Here is a 20,627-nt window from a genome sequence, read left to right as displayed (position 1 = left end):
GTCACAACATCAATACTAATCATGGGCCGCACCAAATTTCTCTAATAAATATTTATCATTATTCTCTCATCGTCAGGTGGCTGCTGCACTCGAGTTAAAAGCGGGCTTTTAAATCTATTGGGTCAAAACCTCAACCTAGGTCTGTCCTGTCCCTGGAGCATTGAGCAAACGAAATCTTATTAGCAGCTGTGCCGGTGTCGGTCCAACAAATTGCTCCCGCTAACCATCCCCAAATTCCATTTTTGAGAATCCACTGATTAGATTTGCACACAGAAGTCTCAGGCATCAGCGGATGGAGGGGAAGAGCTGTGACAGTGTTAGAGACTGATGGGAATGTGGAGTTGAATATCATTCTGCAAGTTATTTACTGTATGTCCTCCCACTCTCCCTTCCCTTCTTTCCCTTTTTTCTTTTTCCTTCCCTTCGGCCTTTCCTTTAACTTATTTTATCTTTTTCCTTCCTTTTTACTTTCCGAATGCTTCCTTTACCTTCTTTCCCTTTAATTAACTTTCCTTTTTTTGTATTTTCTAATACATTACTTCCATTTTTACTTCCTTTCTTTTCCCCTATTTAACTTCATATGCCTTCTATCCTTGAAAAAGCACCTGATGTGAGGCGTGGGTTGCTACACTACAGCTTCTTCCATCCTCCTTTTCCTTCATTTTCCCTTAAAAAAAGCACCTGATGTGAACTTCCTTCCTCCCTTCAGCCATAAGACGTAGTCTCATTAACCGTTCATGAGGCAGTTTCCCAGTCACACTTTCACCCTTGTCCTGTGCCCAGAAAACCCATTATGACCCATTATGTTTATATTGCTTTAGCTTTACACTTAAAATCACTTCACAGGACTGAGAGCACCATTAGGTAGGTATAAATAACTCTAACTTTAGAGCAGCCAGCAACACAGAGGTAAGGCCACTGGAAAGCCTTTCCAAATAGATGAAAATGTCCAAAGATGATTGATAAAATGTGTGCAATGGAGGGGAAGCATTAGTCATGCTTGGACACAGAAATCGGGAAATAAATAGTGTCCTTATCAAGGTCATCAAACACACTTTATGGGATATTTAGAGGAGAGGGTTTGTGCAAATGTAGGGTCGTAGATGGGGGGCATCTGTTGTAGCCATCAGTAATAAAGGCCTTGATTTACTGATTCTCAGTCCTGCTCTCAGACAGGGGTCACAGCGATTCATAAAATAGCATTTGGTTTGCTTAACCTCTCATGACAAAGGAACATGTGGAAGCAAAATCCTAGGGAAACAGACACACACATGCACATAAAAGGATGTTGATGTGCACATCCTCTGGGAAATATAATTCCTGGTCTAATGCATTTCAACATGACCGAGACGGTACAATCCCCTTTACACATGTACTTGAGTCTACTGTTTCTGGACAAGGATGAATGCGATTGTGTACCTGTCATATAGTAGCAGTCTCCAGACTGAAGAGGCAAAGCGAGACCTGGTGTGTGAATGTCCCAGGCCACCTTCAGGCCAACACGCCAACACACCTTCTCTTTCTCCACTTCCTCCTTCCCCAAACCTTCTCCTTCTTCCTTCAGTTCTTCTTTACTTGTTCCTTCACCCTCTGTCTCTGTTTCTTGTTCTTTACTCTGTCCCTCACCATCTTTCTCAGTCACCTCTGTAAACACAGACATAGTTTGACATTTAGAGCAGAGATGTGCCTACTGTATATCATTTATAAACAATACCAATAATCTGATAATTATTTATTTGTGATAGCCAATGACCGTTAATGGTCAATATTACATTTCTATAGTAACACTTTATTTTAACGTGTTTATTTTAAATCGAATTTGTGACATCACTGTATTAACAACTGAATGTTCAATTTGAGTAAGTTTAATATTTAATTGTTTTTGAAAAAAAGTCTCTTATTCTCACCAAGGCAGCATTTATTTGCTCAAAAATGCAGAACATTGAAATATACAAACATTATTACAATTTAATGTTTTCTATTTAAATATATTTTAAAATGTAATGTATTCCTGTGAGGTCAAAGCTGAATTTTCAGCATCATTACTCCAGTCTTCAGGGTCACATGATCCTTCAGAATTCATTCTAATAGGCTGATTTGGTGCAAGAAACAGTTTATATTATTATCAATGCTGAAAACAGTTTGTGTTCCTTAATATATTGGTGGAAACTATGGAAGCTTGTTTCCGCCACAAAAAAAAAAAAAGATAATTGCGACTTTTTATCTCACAATTGCGAGTTTACATCTCGCAATTCTGACTTTATTTCTCAGAATTCTGACTTTATATCACGCAATTGGGAGAAATAAAGTCAGAATTGCATGATATAAACTCGCAATTGCGTGTTATAAAGTCAGAATTGTGAGATATAAACTATTCTAAGAAAAAAAAAAAAAAGTCCGTCTTTTTTTTTTCCTTAGAATTGGACTTTATATCTCACAATTCTGAGAAAAGATGTCAGAATTGCGAGATATAAACTCGCAATTATGTGTTATAAAGTCAGAATTGCGTGATATAAAGTCAGAATTCTGAGATATAAAGTCAGAATTGCGTGATATAAAGTCGAATTCTGACTTTATAAGACGCAATTGCGACTTTATATCTCGCAATTCAGACTTTATATCTCAGAACTCTAACTTTATATCTCAGAATTCTGACTTTATTTCACGTAATTCTGACTTTATATCTCGCAATTCTGAGAAATAAAGTCAGAATTGCGAGATGTAAACTTTTAAAATGTTTTTTGAAAAGTTTTAAAATGTTTTATTCAGTGGCGGAAACAAGCTTCCATAGGAAACAGTGAAACACAAAAAATGTTTGAGGTAAATAAAAAATATATACTTACTCAGCAAGGACACATTAAATTAATCAAAAGTGATAGTAAACACATTTATAATGTTACAAAAGTTTTGTTTTATTTTGTTTTTTCAAATAAATGCTGTTCTTTTGAATTTTCTATTCATAAAAGAATGCAAAGAGTAATGATACTGAAAATTCAGCTTTGCTGTCACAGTAATAAATTACATTTTAAAACAAATCAGTACTGTAATAGTATTGTACAGTACAGCATTGTAATAATATTTCACATATTACTGTTTTCACTGTTTTTGATCAAATCAAATAGCAGAAGAGGCTTTTTTCAACAACACATTGTATTATTCTAATTTGTTTGACCTGTAAGTCGTTCAACTTCCACCAACGATCTGTGTTATATAAAAATAAAAATTATTACAAATAAAGAGCCAGAAAGAAAATAACGAATAAAAGTGTAACTGAAAAAACGAGAGGGCAGGCTGACACCTATCAGTAAAATCAATACTAAAGCACTCTTGGAAGCATGAGCCCTGAGCAAGGCTTTCTCTTCGCTCAGCAGGGATAAATAGTAACTTAATTTCAGCCTGTGATTTCTGACACAGCTCTCAAAAGGCCATCTGCAGCCAACACAGCAGCGACGGAAAAGATTCCTTCAAAAATCACAGTGGCATAAACTAATGCCTGTTAGAAAAGGAAATGAGCTGGATCTAGTCAATGTTGGATGAAGAGCTGAACAGATTTGTCACTGAGCAACTCCCCCGCAGCACGACCAACATACTCTATAAACCCATCACATGAAAAGCATCAGTAAGGCATTCTCTTCAAAGTGTTCAGGTGAAACACAAATCTATACAACACACAGATGTTATCCAAAGGGACAATAAAAAAACCCATTCATGCAACACACATAGCAACAAGTAAATGATGTACAAAGTGAAATTCCTCTGAGCAACAATCCGTTTCAGCTGGTCTGCAGCATTTCATAGCAATTTCTACAAAGTGAAGGCAACATTTTGTGCGATGCCCTGCACGGGTGCGTACGCGCTGCAAAAGCCTTCCATCAGGGGAGTCTCTCTGAAGTCTGGAACTGAGGGGTCAATTCTACCTCCAAAAGAACAGCTGCGGAATAATTCCACACAAACTGACACATTCTCACACAAAAACACACACACAAACCATTCATGCACTGTTTGAAGCGGGCTCTGGGGAGGTCAAAGGTCAAATCGGTCAGTAAGAGATTGGCGAAACAGAGCTTGTGAGGCAGGTGGTTCTGGTTAGCACATCACGCTCTGTTCTGTCGAACTGACACACACATGCACACAGCTGCATGCTAAGCTGTTAGGCTGACGTGAAGAGAGACTGATGTCCAGAAAAACTTCTCCAGTGAGATTCGTGTGAAATATGGAAGATCTGGCTCCTTCATGGAGCAAGTTCATACAATGGCTGCATGAGCACATTCGAGCCATTAAGTGAAGGATGGTTTTGAACTGGTTGGTGTCATCATAAATGTTTTAGGTTCTCAGCAGTGGTAAGCTAAAAAAATACCGGACTGTTTTGGCCCTTCAATAAAACTGTAATGGGTGGGAATGTTAAAAGAGAGAGTTCGATCAAAAATGCATTTCTTGCTTCTCCAGAACATACATAAAGATATTTTGAAGAAAGAAAAAAAATGTTTTGGACCACAAGGACTGTGACTGTTTGGACAAAAACTGTTCTTTGAAATATCTCATTGTATGTTTCACAGAAGAAAGTCATACAGGTTTGGAACGACATGAGGGTGAGTAAATAATAATAACAGACTTTTTCCAGTTAATTATCGCTTTAAGACAAGATGCGATTCAATTTCTCAGTCACAATGCAAATTCTTAAAGTAAATCTATGTTTTATCCATTATTATTATTCATTAATAACTAATGAAATTCTGATTATGAACTTTTCTGGGGAAAAATCAATGCAGTTGAATCTATTATGGAAGGTCTTTTTGAAGTGGAACATTATATTTTTTAAATAAATTCATACATAAAACAATGTACTACTAAATCAATAACTTGTTATTTTATTTAAAAAAAATCTATTAAATACATTTTTTTATTCCTATTTCTGAGAGTTATTGGACAAAAAGAGTGAAGAGGGGGATATGAAACTTCTGAGAAGAAAGCAGAGCACAGATTCAGGACACGGGTTGAGGACGCGTGTCCAGTTATATTAAACACAAAAAACACTAAAACAAAGATGTACAACAGTAAACTGACATAATAAGACTAGTACATCATGTATTAAAGATACTAATCAGCTTGGATGGGCCTTCAAATATTGTCTGGACAAAGTGGGGCCTTGGAGTTAAAGAGGTTGTGAACCACACTGATAGAGCCTTTGAGACAATATTATTTTACATGCTCTACCCAAGGCTTTTGACCCCTCACCTTCATTCTTTGGCTCTGCTGGGCAGCTATAGCTGTAGACAGCAACTGGTGAAAGAGGAACCAGGTTCTCGTCATGATGCCAACCAACTGCCATTTTGCCCATGCCGTAATAAGGCTCTTCCTTCAGTTGAGTCATGGCAGTGGGGTCCATGTAATTGATGAGGGTAACGTTAAACTGAACCGAGCTGGATATAGCAGGTGGCGGAGCGGATGAAGGAGGTGAGGAATGGGAGCAGCCCTGACCGCTGTCTTCCTCCTCCTCCTCCTCCTCCTGCTTCTCAAGTAACCTGTCCTTAACACTCTCTTCGCACGTCCCCTCCCCCGGCGTGTCTTCGCTGTTTTCGGTGTCACTGCGGGATCGCTTGACGCCTCTCACGTTTGTCTGCTGTACATCCGAGCAAAAGAACTGATTGAGCTCCCACAATGCTTTGCAAGCGTCCCTCAGGTCAGAGTCACAGCACTGTTTCTCTTTCTCATCTTTCTGACCTTCTTCTCCCTCACAGTGCCAGGGGATGGTGAACAGACGGGTGTCCAGATAACGGTACGTGTAGCCCGGCTGACCCACGAGAGCACGTGAAACGGCCGTAAAAACATCCCGGTCTCGGACTCGGACAAGATCTCGGAGGAGACATCCACGCCGCTGTAGAGTTATCAGAGCAGACTGCACCTTCTCATGAAGACCATCTGGCAGGGTACCGGACTGCCGTAAAGCCAGTCCTGCGTAACTGGAGTCCCACTGTCAGATTACAGACACAAGCAAACAAATGTAATTATTAAAAACATAACAAAACAAAACAAAAAACCTCACTTTCTGATCAATGCTTTTCAGTGACTTCTTTCCATTTGTTTGTGACAATTAGATCTTTTCTTTTAATTGATAAAAAAAATCTGACTGAAAAGCATTTTCTAGTCATTTCAATATTTTAGAGCAGAAAAAAATATGGAAAACATATTCCCTAGAGAAATTCCAAAACTTCTAAATGTGAAGTGTGTCATTTCTGCACGACTAGCGACATTAAACGAATTACATTCATTACACAATTGAAATCTGTTTGATCTGCCCTAATGGTCGACCAAACAGTGTATGTTTGGGGCAGACCTCAAAGATTGAGCGGGGGTGTTTGAAACTTGTTTTAAAACAGCCCTACTAGTTTTTGCAGTTCTGTTTGATGATGACAATGGCACCAAAATTATTTATCGTTTTCCATGCCTCTTGATTTGAAGTTTTCTATGACCGCAGAAATCCATTGAAATCTTTACATTACACACAACCGTGAGAAAATTTGGGCAAATCTAAGGCCTAATCATGGCTTAATCTAAGCCTTTTCTGTGAAACTGGGCCTATGTCTTTACTGTCACTTTTAATCAATTTAATGTGTCCGTGTTGCTGTTCCAACAGTAAATCTTATTGACCCCAATCTTTTAAACAGTAGAGTACATATATCAGATTTGAAATTATGAAGTAGTGTGGATATTTGTATAAATTTCTAACCAGATCCTGAAATCCTGGGTCTGTAGGAGAAAGGTAGGGAATCCTCTGCTCCCCCAGTTCCTGTATAAGCCTCCGCCTCTGTAGTGATGACAAAAAAAAAAACACAAATACACATAAATGAAGACTTTTATTCACACATTCTTTAATGTTTTCATCAGGCAGTGTATTGGAAAGTCCATAGGGGACTTTATTAACAAATAGATTACCAGCTAATTAATACAAAATTAGATGTAAAAGCATTCACACATCTACACAATTAAAGAGCTAGAAAAGAGGAAAAGTTTGCGCACTATAACAAGTGTCTCTTCATAGTCAGAGCACATTACCCAGAACCCTCTGCTGCCATCCCATAGTACTCCTGTTCATGGGTATCTCAGGCTTTTACGGCTCTAGCAGAGAACCTTCTCAAAGACACATAAACTACGGCCTTCTATGCATCGCTCGTCTGTTAAAACTCAACCTGCTCTGCCCATCAAAGCGCGTTTCATTGGGCTGCATTCCATTCCGACCTGTAAATCCAACAGCAACCGGTGTAAAACTCTGATACCCAAATAAATTTCACAAGTGCACTCACTCCCGTCCTTCTGCGACATACACACGTCCTCTATTTCTTCACTGCAGGTGCAAGAGAAACGGCTTTCTCTCACCCCGTTCAGGTGGGACGGTGGGGGGTGTTACATCAGTGACCCCGCTCCGGCCTCCGTGCCGGAGACCCCCGTCAAGCAGCTCGGCAGAATGGTCACGCTGTTCCCTTAAGAACGTAGACACACAGCCGAGACGTTAACGGAGAAAGAGGGCCATATATATGCCCTATATTTCCTGACATTTACGAAGACTGAGTTTCACATTTCAGCCATGTTAATAATGGCAGTGTTTTCACATGGGAAGGGCTTTTTGTGAGTGCGGAGAACGGCAAGACTTCGCCCAAATGGGTCTTGACTTTTAGAGTAAAATAAAATGTCCTGTTAATAACATTAAAGTAACAGCATTAAAAAGGTTACGTCCTGATTTGAGAAAGGACATGGGTGCACGTGCGAGAGTGTGCGGATGTGTTCATGAGTGGAAATAGGACTGTATAACCGTTAAAGTTACTGCAAGGTTTTGCAATAACGGAACAAGGAGACTCTTGAGAAAAAGACGTTCTGGAGGGTTTGATGCAGCCCAGTCTAGACACGATTCTTACGGTTATTTCTGCTAAACAAAAACAATAAAAAGACAAAAGACAGACAGACTGTCAAATAGAAATCTACAAAACAAAATAACATGCACTATTCATGGACAGTCCTGACTTAAAGGCCTAAGAGAGATAGAGAGAAGGGAAGAATAAGGTTAAGGAAAAGGGTGAGAATGAGACAAAGTGGATGCATAAACGGAAGAGAAGAAGAGAGATAAACTGACAACTTGACACATACTCACTGTTGGTGTCAAAATTTATCTCATGACAGAAGCGATGGGTATTAAAAAGAAAGGGCCAGTGGATGTGTGTTTGTGTGTATTTTTTCCACAAGTGGCAATGCTTGGCTGCTCTGATGTGCAAACACAATGCCACACACACACACACAGCTGGTCTGGGCAGCAAAGTTTCTGGGTTTGTCTTGAGGAGCAGTGGCCTGTCACGCAGATGTCAAATACATCAAGCTGCTCACAAATTCCAAAGAAATAAAGAGACAGACCCATTCTACTCCACAGATGAGCCTAAGCGAATGCTCTTTTCTCTCACACACGACATACACACACATAAACAAATGAAGGGAAAAAAACGTGCATTCATTCACACACACACAAACAATAACTCAAACCAAATTAACAAGACCAGCTCTCCTCTTAGATCAGAGACAGGTAGACAGTCAAACATAGAACTAAAAGAAAAAAATTAGGTTGGGTTTAAGTAGAAAAAAAAATTGTCCTTTTTAATAAACTTAATATGTATTCTTGTGGAACTGGCTGAGTAAACCTCAAGGAGAAACAGCTACCCTTATACATGAGAGTAGAAAAAACAACAACATTCAACAATGTAAAATAATGGAAAAAAATGTTGCTTAAAAATATATAGGCTATGGTGCTGCCAGTTTAAATATTGGCAGATCAAGTACAAATCAGAGACACTGGCAAGCAGAAAAGGAATCTTATATATTTTATTACAAGTAAATAATATACAAAAATGATCAAATAAAAATAAAATAGCACAACAGTTATCATGGGGTGTACAAACTTTTCCCAGCACTGAAAATTCTTGAAATGTTGTCAAAAAAGCTTGGAATAATGGGTTAAAAAGTAATTTTTTGTAAATAAAAATTGCAAATTGATGTAAAAAAAAAATGAAAAAAAAAAAAGTAAATTAATATTTTTTTGTAATAAACATGAAATGTGCTACTAAAAAATATCTTTATGGTGCGGCTAGTGAAAATATTGGTAGCGCAAGTACAAATCTGAGCGACTGAAAATAAAAATAAAAAATCCTTACAGTACAGTGTGTTTGCCAACACATCTGAGAGTTTTATTGTATGTATGTGTGTCTGGAGGTATTGAGATCCATGTGTATAATAGAGCGCCGTGTTTGGCGAGTACACGGTTGGAGCTTGTGTGTCACCAGTTACTGAGCTCCTCTTCTCCTGCTGAATCAAACACTCCGACAGCTAACCTGTACAACATCAAACCCAAACATGGCGGCGGACACACACATCAAACACACTTCCTCCACATCTCCTATTTGTCAGGGAGTTGCGGAATGTATTCTGTGGGTGACGGAGGTACAAGCGGACAGAAGCAAGAGGAAAAGCAGGGGATGTCCTCCTTAAAGGGAAGGGAATGAGAAAACGGACACACCTGAGTAAACAGAGCCGTTTACCTCATGCTGAAGGCTTGTGTGTGACTGCATCGAACTTGCCTGCGAGAACACACCACATAGGTGCCATGACACACGCCCGTGGACCCGACTCAAACAGACTCACAGCCATACGAAAGTGGAAATGTAGTCAGAGTGTAAGGATCTCTAAGTAACAGGAAAGAGTTTCCATCATGTTACAAAGATGTGAACACCGCAGAGGAGGTTTAGCTGACAGCCAAATGATCCATGTGGTAAACTCACGGTTAGCTCAGCTCAAACAGGACGGTCCTATGGAAACAGGCACCACATTATTGACCATTTAGATTTGGCCGACTAGAGTTAGGCCGAATGAAAAGTCTGGAAACGGTTCCATTGTTCCAAAGTCAATGGGTTTTTGGTTAAACACCCAAAATAAGGTCTGTTGTTATATTTACACTTAATTCCATGCCTGACAACACATAAGGGCTAAAGGGGGTATTCCCCTCCTCAGATCTGATTTGTGTCCCCCCGGTATCAATTTTTCCTAGGTATAGGCATAGGCGTAATTTGCGGGTGGGACGGGTGGGACATGTCCCCACCACTTTTTGCCAGGGTCGATATTGTCCCCACCACTTTTTAAAACATCTCGCGGCACGAATGTACCAATTCTACAAATAAATAAAACATCTCCAGTTAACTAGCAGAGCATTCTTTCATTTGTTTTTTAAATAAGAGACGATCTAGCGCTGAAATGTGTTTTTTAAATCAAGTGATCAAAGTGCTCGTTGCCGCTGCGATCAGTGGTGCGGATACAGTGTTTCCTCGTGTGACTCGCGCAAAGTCTTCACTCGGACGCGCGCTTCAATCCGTTGCGGACACTCTCTACTCGTTCTGGTGAAATCACAAAACATAATGCACACAAACGTGTCCCTGCTTGATTTACAACCACTGATGAACATATTCGGTTTTGATTAAGGAAAAAAAATATATACGAGAAAAAAAATATATATACGAGTGCGGATTAGAACCAAGAACCTCTACCAAGCTTGGCGAAAGTTCTACCACTGGACCATTAAGATACACGTTGATCAAATAGGCGGATCTATGTATTTATTCACACGAAAATTCTCGGCACTGACAACATATATTATAGGCTGCATCTCAATAAACTACAAATTAAACCTCATGTAGCCTACTATTTAAATCGATTGCTGGACATCATAATGTTATTGTACATATATCTGATTTAGCATTGTATTAGCAACCCCCACCTCACCTCACCTCACCTCACCTGTCCCACCCACTTTTTAAAACAAAGTTATGCCACTTGGTATAGGTAACCATAAAGCTGACTCTTTTCTTTTCCCAGTTCACCGACCCCTTACTTGTATGTGTTTTTGGGAGAAGTAGATGAATTTACGTGATGTAAATCAAACAGATCCAATTCTCAGAATTGTGGAGCACACTAACATGCTGGCACCTATCCCGAGTCAACTAACATGATCACTGTAAAGGTGGTTAAATGACAAAACACATTCACTTACACAATTGACAATCTATAGTTAACAATCTATAGTGTATATATAGTTAACAAGTTAACTATACCCCCACCCCCACCCAACACTAGTATATGATGGCCCCCTCAAGAATTATGAATGCCTTCTATGTGTCTTGAAAAAGGCGGTTGCTAGCAAATGGCTAAATAGGACTACTGAGGTTGTCAGAGACATTTAACATCATTACACAGAACAGGAAAAAGCACTCAGTCCGCTATTACAGCCTCTTTGTGCTTATACCTGCGCTGTTGCAAACTATTCTAACTCAGAGTTTCCAGCATGTAGATTTTAAATAATGATTGAAAGAGTTGTCAGAAGCTTAGTGGTGACGTTGAAGTTGTGCGTGTTGTAGTTCATTAATAGCTTACATATAGCTTTTAACTTCTGGCGATTGTATTTAGGTTTCAAACGTTTAATATGGATGAACAAAAGCTTTTGTTGATCACAGAGCCTATGTTCTGCAATAATCCAAAAGCCTGTAGAAAAGCCTGTTTTTTTGTTTTTTTCAAGGGAACCAGTGTAATGCTAACTTCTGGGTTTGCCTACAAAATGACACCCTGCAGTTCTTCTGTTGTTATTAGTTTAGTTATAAACAGGACAACAACTGAGTGGTGCTTAAATGTGAAAAAGTTGGAACAAAGGTTTGTGGGTGGTTGCCAGGGCATTACTATGTGTTTTCTAGGTTGTTCTAGGCTGTTATAATCACGCAAGTATGCAAATGCAGGCGCGAAGGCTTTGCCAATGGAGGTAATAATAATAATAAACCTGAGAGTAAGCAAATACTACTTTGTTACCACAAAGAGAAGACCGACAGTAAACAAACAAAGACAATTACCATAATCCCTGCTAGAGCACCCCTAATGGCAGTTGCTGAGAATGCAACATGTACTTGTTACAGTATGTGTCTATTCATAGCAATGCACAAAAATGATATCTGCACAGATAGAAGTATTTGGATTGCTTTCATATAATTATCTGGCAGAGTACAAACTGTACAGTTTAATAGTAATAGTTTTTTTTTTTTTTAAAATCTCTAACCCCAAGTATGAGCATTAGTTATAGCACCACTAATTACTTTAAGAAGAATTTCTATTTTTGGTTAATATATAACTAAATATATAGTATAATTGTATATTTATTTTAAGTTAATAATAAATAAATAAGAATCTTTTTCTTTTTTGAGGGACAAAGTTGCTGAAAATGTCTCTAAAAGAAGAGTTGGTAACACTATAGTTCAGGGTCCAATTCTCACTATTAACTAGTTGCTTATTAGCATGAATTTTAGGATATTGGCTGTTTATTACTTATAAAGCACATATTAATGCCTTATTCTGCATGACCTTGTTCTCCATTCCTAAATCCCCAATACCTAAATTGAACAACTATCTTACTAACTATTAATAAGCAGAAACAAGGAGTTTACTGAGGCAAAAGTCGTAGTATCTCAATCTAAAGTGTTGAGACTGAAAACTGAAGAGTTTGTTTTGTATTATTCCAACTTTAAACATACTAAAAAAAAAATGGGAACAAAAATTAAAGTAGTCACGCCACGGCTCCAAAAATATAGAAATCTAATGACAGACTGACAGAGTGATTAGTTATTCCAACTTCTGCAATTTTACAGTAACATTTTAGTTATTTTGTCCCAAAAATTATAGCTAGGTTAGAAACCGTCAGAGTTTAAAACTACTAATGTGTCAACTAAGACATGGATCATCTATTAGCTTTAAACACAGTACACATATTACACCTGCTTAAAACACACACCCAAGCAACTCACACACTCTCACACATCAGAAGCTTTAATGTCACACGACACTTCGCATGTCTTTTCCAGTTACTCTCATTCACTCTCTCTGGTAAGGTCTTTAGCAGGTGTAAGCCTGCGACTGAAGCCCAGGTTCTCGAATCAATCACTTGAAAGTATTTAAAAATGCACACAAGAGAGTTGCTCCACTGCCTGCCTGACGCACAACACACAGCCCTTGAGCTTAAGTGCTTTTCAGGGTGTGTGTGTGTGTGTGTGTGTGTGTGTGTGTGTGTGTATGTCGACATCTATTTCACACCCGTCCTCATCCAAAAGCAGAAAAAGATGTTTCTGTGACCGATCACGTCACAAGCTGCCAGGACAGGAGAAAGAGGAGCGAAGAGAGGTGAAAGGTCAGACGCACTGATGGAGCTACACTCACACAAGCAGAAAAACACACAGGCACTGGGTTAGTCTATGGCACACTAGTCACTGTGTTAGTTAGCAAACATCAATGTTAGGATTATGTTGATGGAAAGGAGAGTTTAGCATTAACCTCCAGATTAGACTACACACGTTTCTGTTTCACAAAGTTTGTACTGATTCAAGTGAAACTCTATACACTACCGTTACAATTTTTATTAAAGAAATTGATACTTTTATTCATCAAGGATACAATAAATTGCTCAAAACTGGGAGTAAAAGACACTTATAATGTTACAAAAGTTTTCTAATTCAAAAAAGGCTGTTCTTTTGAACTTTATTCATTAAAGTATCATTAAAAATGTATCAGTTTAAAAAAAATTAAGCCGCACGATGGTTTTCAACATTGAGCAATTTCTGTTCAGCAGCAAATCAGCACATTAGAATGATTTCTGAAGGATCATGATTCATGTAACACTGAAGACTTGAGTAATAATGCTGAAAATTCAGCTTTGACATCACAGGAATAAATTACAATAAGATATTTCACAATATTAATACTTTTACTATATTTTTAATCAAATAAATAATAATAATAATAATAATAATAATACATAAGTCTTATATAGCGCTTTTCAAGGGACGCAAAGACGCTTTACAAATGAAACAAACAAACAAAAACAAACAAAAATGTAGATTGTAGGCGAGCTGAAACAGGTGAGTTTTGAGCAGTTTTTTGTAGGTGGTCAGTGAGTCAGAGTTTCTGATGTGGATGGGGAGTGAGTTCCAAAGGGTGGGGGCAAGGTTCAGGTTCAGGTTCAAGGTTCGGTGCTTTGATTTGGTGATGGGTTTGAGAAGGTTTAAGTCGGCTGAGCGGAGGCGTCGGGAGGGGTTGTGGTGCTGCAAGAAGTCTGTGAGGTATGGAGGGGCCAAGTTATTGAGGGCTTTGTAGGTGATGAGCAGAACTTTGTAATGAATGCGCTGTTGTACAGGGAGCCAGTGAAGCTGTTGAAGGATGGGGGTGATGTGGTCTCTGGAGCGGGTGTGGGTGAGGAGACGGGCAGCGGAGTTTTGAACATATTGCAGTTTTTGTAAATCAGAGGAAGGGAGACCATATAGGAGGCTATTGCAGTAGTCGAGTCTTGATGTAATAAATGCATGGATGAGAGTTTCAGCAGCAGATGTGGAGAGGGTGGGGCGTAGGGGAGCAATGTTACGTAGGTGGAAAAAGGCAGTTTTGGTGATATGACGGATATGAGGCTTAAATGTGAGTGTGGGGTCAAAAATGAAACCAAGATTTTGGATCTGGGGAGAGGTGGTAACTGTATGGCCATCGACAGATAGAGTGAAATCTTGGGTGGAGGGGAGGAGTGATTTGGGACCAATGACAATGATTTCCGATTTATTGCAGTTGAGTTTAAGGAAGTTGGCGTTCATCCAGGATTTTATTGCAGACAGGCAGTTTGTGATGGTTAATACTGTGGCAGGAGTGATGGAAATAGTAGTGTACACAGTACAAAGAGCTGAAAATGAGTGGAACGGATGGAGGACGTTATGTTATGTTAAAAAAAAGTGTCATACAATAACGTATTTTTAGACATGGATCTTGCAATATAACAATAACAGTGAACTCTTGCATTTCACGATACCAAAAAAACGAATCAGCTATTGAGTAAATATTTGAACCATTTATTTCTAATTAATTTGCATTAATAGTTAGCTTTTCAACAATAAATTGTAGATTCAGAGTATTTCAAAAAAAAAAAAAAGGATAAATAAAAAATAAATGCTACATTTACACCATGACATTTTTAAATCCAGCCTTCACTATATGGTACAGTACCATGGTCATTTTTATTATGTATTATTTTAGTATCATGTGACTACCTGCTATGACTACTGCACTATGGTTGTTTGTATCGGCTGAAGATGATTAAGATATTTAAGAGTGGTTTAACTCAGTCTGTCCTTCGTCCTGGTGAGCAGTCAAGCACATCAGTTACCCATCAACCCTCATTTTTATGCCTCAATATCTCCCTTTCCTTCTCCTCTTCCCTTCACCTGTTCAAGCTTCCAGTTTGTCTTTTTTACATTCTTTCGCTATCCCCCTTCTTGCATTCCTCCTACAAAATCAATATCCTGCTGTAAAGTGCAGCGAGCCCCAGGGAGGAGGCTGCTGATGTGGAGGGCAGTGGAAGTGGTGCGTCCTCCAGGGCTCTCCAGCGGACATGGAGTCAAGGACAGTGTCCGGCCTAGACCTGCCGCCCCTTTCTCACCCACTCTCTCTCTCTTTCCTCTGCAGGAAGGATCAATAAGCGGGTGAGGCGTTAAATTTCTGCTAGCGGGAGCGTCACGCTTGTTTGGCCCAGCTGAGTGATGGAGCATGCTTGCCCCGCTCGGAGCGTTTCAAGCTGAAAAGAACAGGAGCTGGGATCTTCCTACAATAAACAACTCAATAACATTTTGGCACACTGGTGTAAAATGTTTTAAAAGCGTTCCTGTCAACCTGAGCTAAAGAATGTGTTTCTGTGTGAGGGACTGTGCTGTTGACTCACATCTGAAAATCCCAGCATGACACACTGATTACTCTGTTCTTGGAAGTTCAAACAATAAATCAGATCATTTTACCACTGCTGTCAGCTGTTCCCTGGCACTGTGAATCAAGACATGGGTATCGCTTTGGTAGCCTAGTATACAGCACAAACAGAGCTGTGTACTGTACATGTTCAGACTGTTTCATTGTTTAATTTTAAAGTGTAATTTATTCCTATCCTGTGATGGCAAAGCTGAATTTTCAGCATCATTACTTTGGACTGTTGGTGGCGCTAGAGGGACTGAGTTAGAGACTACAAAATTGATGTGGTTAAAGGGATAGTTCAGGATTTTAGACATGAATCTCTATAGCTTCCCCATAAGCAGTGTGGTGCATTGACCATGACTTACCCCCGACAGCGTCCTGTGAGCCGAGCTCCGGTCCAGTTTTGGTCAAGATGAAATTAGTCCGGCAAGATTGCTGGGGTCACGACAATAAAGCTTTTTTCTTCTCAAATCAATATGTGTTCAAAAGAGTGATATATTTGCGTCACTAAAACGTTGTCTATGGAGAGGTCAGACCTCGTAATGGCTTGGCACTATTTTCTCCCCTGTCATATCACTGCGCGCTGCCGCTACCTACAGCCAGCTGCGAGCTGCGCAGGCGCACACCACTTTTTCAGTTGTTCGGCAGTGTTTACAGCAGTGTTTACGTGCTCAGAACAGCTACACGAACGAGCTAACATAGCTACAGCTTCAACTTGTTCAACTTCTCTGTCCATCCTCTCTCTTTCTGTCCTTTCTAACTCCATCTGGCGTAACTCGTCATCTGTGTATTCAGGTTCGTAAAGATATCCTTTTGGCTGTGTGTCGAAGTCAATGTTGTCATCGTCGCTGCTGTAGTCAGACATGTTATCGTTCTCTTTACGAGCTGTAAACAAAGTGACACGTGCGCGGCTCCCAGCTGGCTGTAGGTAGCGGCAGCGCGCAGTGATATGATGGGGACGAAAATAGTGCCAAGCCATTACGAGGTCTGACCTCTCCATAGACAGTGGTTTTGTGCTGCAAATATATCACTCTTTTGAACACATATTGATTTGAGAAGAAAAAAGCTTTATTGCCGTGACCCCAGCAAACTTGCCGGACTAATTTCATCTTGACCAAAACTGGACCGGAGCTCGGCTCACAGGACGCTGTCGGGGGTAAGTCATGGTCAATGCACCACACTGCTTATGGGGAAGCTGTAGAGATTCATGTCTAAAATCCTGAACTATCCCTTTAATGTTCAGACTCTCCTCTATCTGTGTGCCAAATTACATACATTTCCCACAAGCAGTTCTATGGGGTGCCATAGACTCATGAGCGGAAGAAGAAGAAGAAGACTAACGATTACAGTTAGGTGCCTACGTATCTTCGGTGCTTGGCCACTAAATAGAAATCTTTCTAACATTACACATGGTTTCCTGTATAATCAACATCATAATCTGAGACAGAATTAATTTCATGTGTAAGCAAATTGTCATTTAAATATACCCAAATTAAGAGTTTGTGAATCAGAACTGAATCGAAGGAAATGGAGATGTGTATAATCGATATCTAAACGTGCAAGTTCATATTCCACAGTCTATATCCCAGGCCGCTCTCTGCTCTTTCCCAGCGCTGGACTCCTCTCACGTTTTGATGATTTCTAAACGGATTCTGGGAGGACGACTTGTCTGAACAGCATTAGCCAAATCCAAGAGACATGGCAGGAGGAATCTGCCTTTTTTAACTCGTCAGGATGAAATCTTGTTGCTTTATTTACTTCTCCTTCAGTCAGGGTGAACAAAGAGAATATTCTACCAGGGACTGAATAACTTAATCCTCTTTCCTCCCTCCGGCAGAAACTCGGGCAGTGACAGACAGATTAACACAGATGATGTTTGCAAACCCACCCATTTGAAAATGTAATTGCTGGTGGCATATTGAACAGTCTGCTTAAGCACTTAAGTTCATATGAGACCAGTGAAACAGAAGTGACACTAACACGATCCAGTTTGTGTGTGTGGGAGAGAGCATGTGGGGTGTGTTTTGAGGCGGCTCGCTCACCAGCGATCTGGAACACCGTTACTGTCATGTGCCCAATGTACTGTGCCACTAAGAATTAGAGCCAATCAGAAGGGTTAACAGGGCGGAGCGGGGCGGGTCATGCTCCTGGGCTCTTTACAGCATCACAGATGCAAGAGAAGCCATCATAGAGCAGCATCACCCTACAAAAAAAACGAAACTTTAACATCTGCTGAGAGAGGGGGAAGTAAAAACAGATACATTCATGATGTCCAGCTGCCACCTAGTGACAAATCTCTGGCCCTATAGTGAGTGTCTCACAGCAGGAACGGCTGCAGACGCCCATGTCTCCATTAAAGGGATAGTTCACGCCAAAATGAATATTCTGTCATCATGTACTCACTCCTCAAGTTGTTCCAAACCTGTATGAGTTTCTTTTTTCTGTTGGACTCAGAAAAAGATATTTTAAAGAATGTTGGTAATCAAACTGTTGAAGGCACCCATTGACTTCCATAGTAGAAAAAATAAATACTAGGGAAGTCTACGGCATCCATCAACTGGTATCTGGTTACCAATATTCTTCAAAATATCTTGAAAGAAATTCATACAGGTTTGGAACAACTTGAGGGAGAGTAAATGATGACAGAATTTTCATTTTGGGGTGAACTATCCCTTTAACACTGCCTCTTATAGTACACAGATATGCTTGTTTATCCTAGTTTAATTTTGTTACCATTTTAGGTCTCAGGTAATCCAATCTCATATGGTCAGCCAAGAGATTGCTGTTAATACATTCAAAAATCAACAACATTTTAAGTCAGCATGAAATAAAATTATCCATTTTCTAAATGCATGTTATTGATCCTATTGTGATGATTCATCCATGCATACTTTATTTATTTATTTATTGACTTTATAATTTTTTTAAGCAAAATGTCATAACTCAATCTTCCAGTGAAATGACAGACATCTCTCTGGTGACAGACTTCAATCATTTAGTCCACTTAAACCCCAGCCCTTTCACAACAACTGATGGAAAGAATCAAGTGCCGTCTTACTTTTTTAAAAATATAATACATTCACTCGGATGTACATCACAATATGGAAGAAACAATCTAACGCTACTTCTCTTACATCTCGACTTTAAGTAATAAATCATAAATGAGAAATAATAATACTGGTAGGCCTACATTCAAAATGTGGAAATCTACACTTCCCCACAATACAGCCAATATCACTATTTAAAGTTTGAGCTCTTTGAATTCAGCCCAAATCTGTAATCTGTAACATTTAGATCCTTTATTAGTCAAATTTGACTTCACCGAACTAGAATTTACCAACAAAGCAGAACAAAACTTTTTCAAATCAGCAACAACTACTAATGAAGCGATGCTGCTAATCATGAAATAAGTGACAAATTGTATATAAACCTCAACATGCATGTGTGTCCTGTAGTCACTTGTGGTCAAATCTACTACATAGCTAGTTCACAAGAAATGCTATCAGACTGCAGGCAAAAGTAGCCCAAATATGCAATTTTTATTTATTTTTTACAGTATGAACAGTACAAACCTCCAATCATTTAGTCCACTTAAAAATCAGCCCTTCCTTACAATCGACTGCATGCTCGCATTCAGATATACCTCTATCCACTCAACAACTGATGAAAAAATACCAAGTGTCGCCCAACTTTTTTCTTTTTACAAATAAAACTATTTGATAGAAACTTTGCATCCTCATCTGCATCCTCTTTATCAGTTCAGCTCAGGTCAGTTCAGTACTGTGACCAGTTCACACTCGAATTCGATACTGGCCAGTGGCCACATAAAAAAAAAAGAAAGAAAAAAGAAAAAAGACACAACGATAAATCAGAATCGAGCGCGAAGACTTGCAGTTTGAACATAGCCTTTTTACGCCTGAATTTAGTACTGTCCACTTGTGACTGGATCCCTTAAATCAAATGGTAAAACTACGGCCTTAGATGAACTCGTCATGTTTTATCTAAAAAAAAGAAAAAGGCACACTGTCCGAGGGCTACAAGTGTCTCGGCATCTCCTTTGCTTTGTGAGTCAGAGATCAGACATAAGTCCCATATATGAGGCAGCAGAGAGATGAGGAAATGATTAGCCTCTCTCTCCAACTGTCTCCTGTTCTCCATGATGAAGATGGAAGTGAAGCTAAGAGCGCTGTCACCCTCCTCTGGTTAACACACACAGACCGAAGGGATAAATCATGGCTGTAGAGTCGGGATGAACCATGTGTCAGCATGGGTCAGCCACACATTACACTCTCTTCAAAAACTATTCATCTTCAGTGTGTATTCAGCGGCTAGAAATAATTACTCCTACTGACCTGCGTAACACCACATGACCAGTCAAACCAGCTCAGGCGGAGGAGTCATTTGGGTGGAGAGAGGTGGGAGTGAATTATAAGACCCGTGGAGAGCAAAGGATGTGCCACTCAAACACACACATTGTTTTAATTCACATTGTGTCTAATACAAATACACACACACACATATACATATACAATATTATATATATATATATATATATATATATATATATATATATATATATATATATATATATATATATATATATATACACTCACCTAAAGGATTATTAGGAACACCATACTAATACTGTGTTTGACCCCCTTTCGCCTTCAGAACTGCCTTAATTCTACGTGGCATTGATTCAACAAGGTGCTGAAAGCATTCTTTAGAAATGTTGGCCCATATTGATAGGATAGCATCTTGCAGTTGATGGAGATTTGTGGGATGCACAT

At 39.4% G+C, this 20,627-nt stretch overlaps 1 protein-coding gene across 1 annotated transcript in view; it reads right to left on the bottom strand.

Moving 5' to 3' along the window:
- Positions 1–20,627, bottom strand: part of fto (FTO alpha-ketoglutarate dependent dioxygenase) — a 151,357-nt gene that overhangs the window by 110,513 nt on the left and 20,217 nt on the right. The window contains exons 2-4 of the mRNA XM_081359445.1: positions 6,728–6,805; positions 5,236–5,971; positions 1,420–1,644 (exon numbers count right to left, since the gene is read on the bottom strand). Of these exons, the coding sequence (XP_081215571.1) occupies positions 1,420–1,644; positions 5,236–5,971; positions 6,728–6,805 (1,039 nt within the window). The remainder of the gene's footprint in view (positions 1–1,419; positions 1,645–5,235; positions 5,972–6,727; positions 6,806–20,627) is intronic.

Source organism: Scardinius erythrophthalmus (genome assembly GCF_964197995.2).
Source record: "Scardinius erythrophthalmus genome assembly, chromosome: 2".
NCBI lineage: Eukaryota > Metazoa > Chordata > Actinopteri > Cypriniformes > Leuciscidae > Scardinius > Scardinius erythrophthalmus.
This window is presented reverse-complemented; position numbering and strand designations above follow the sequence as displayed.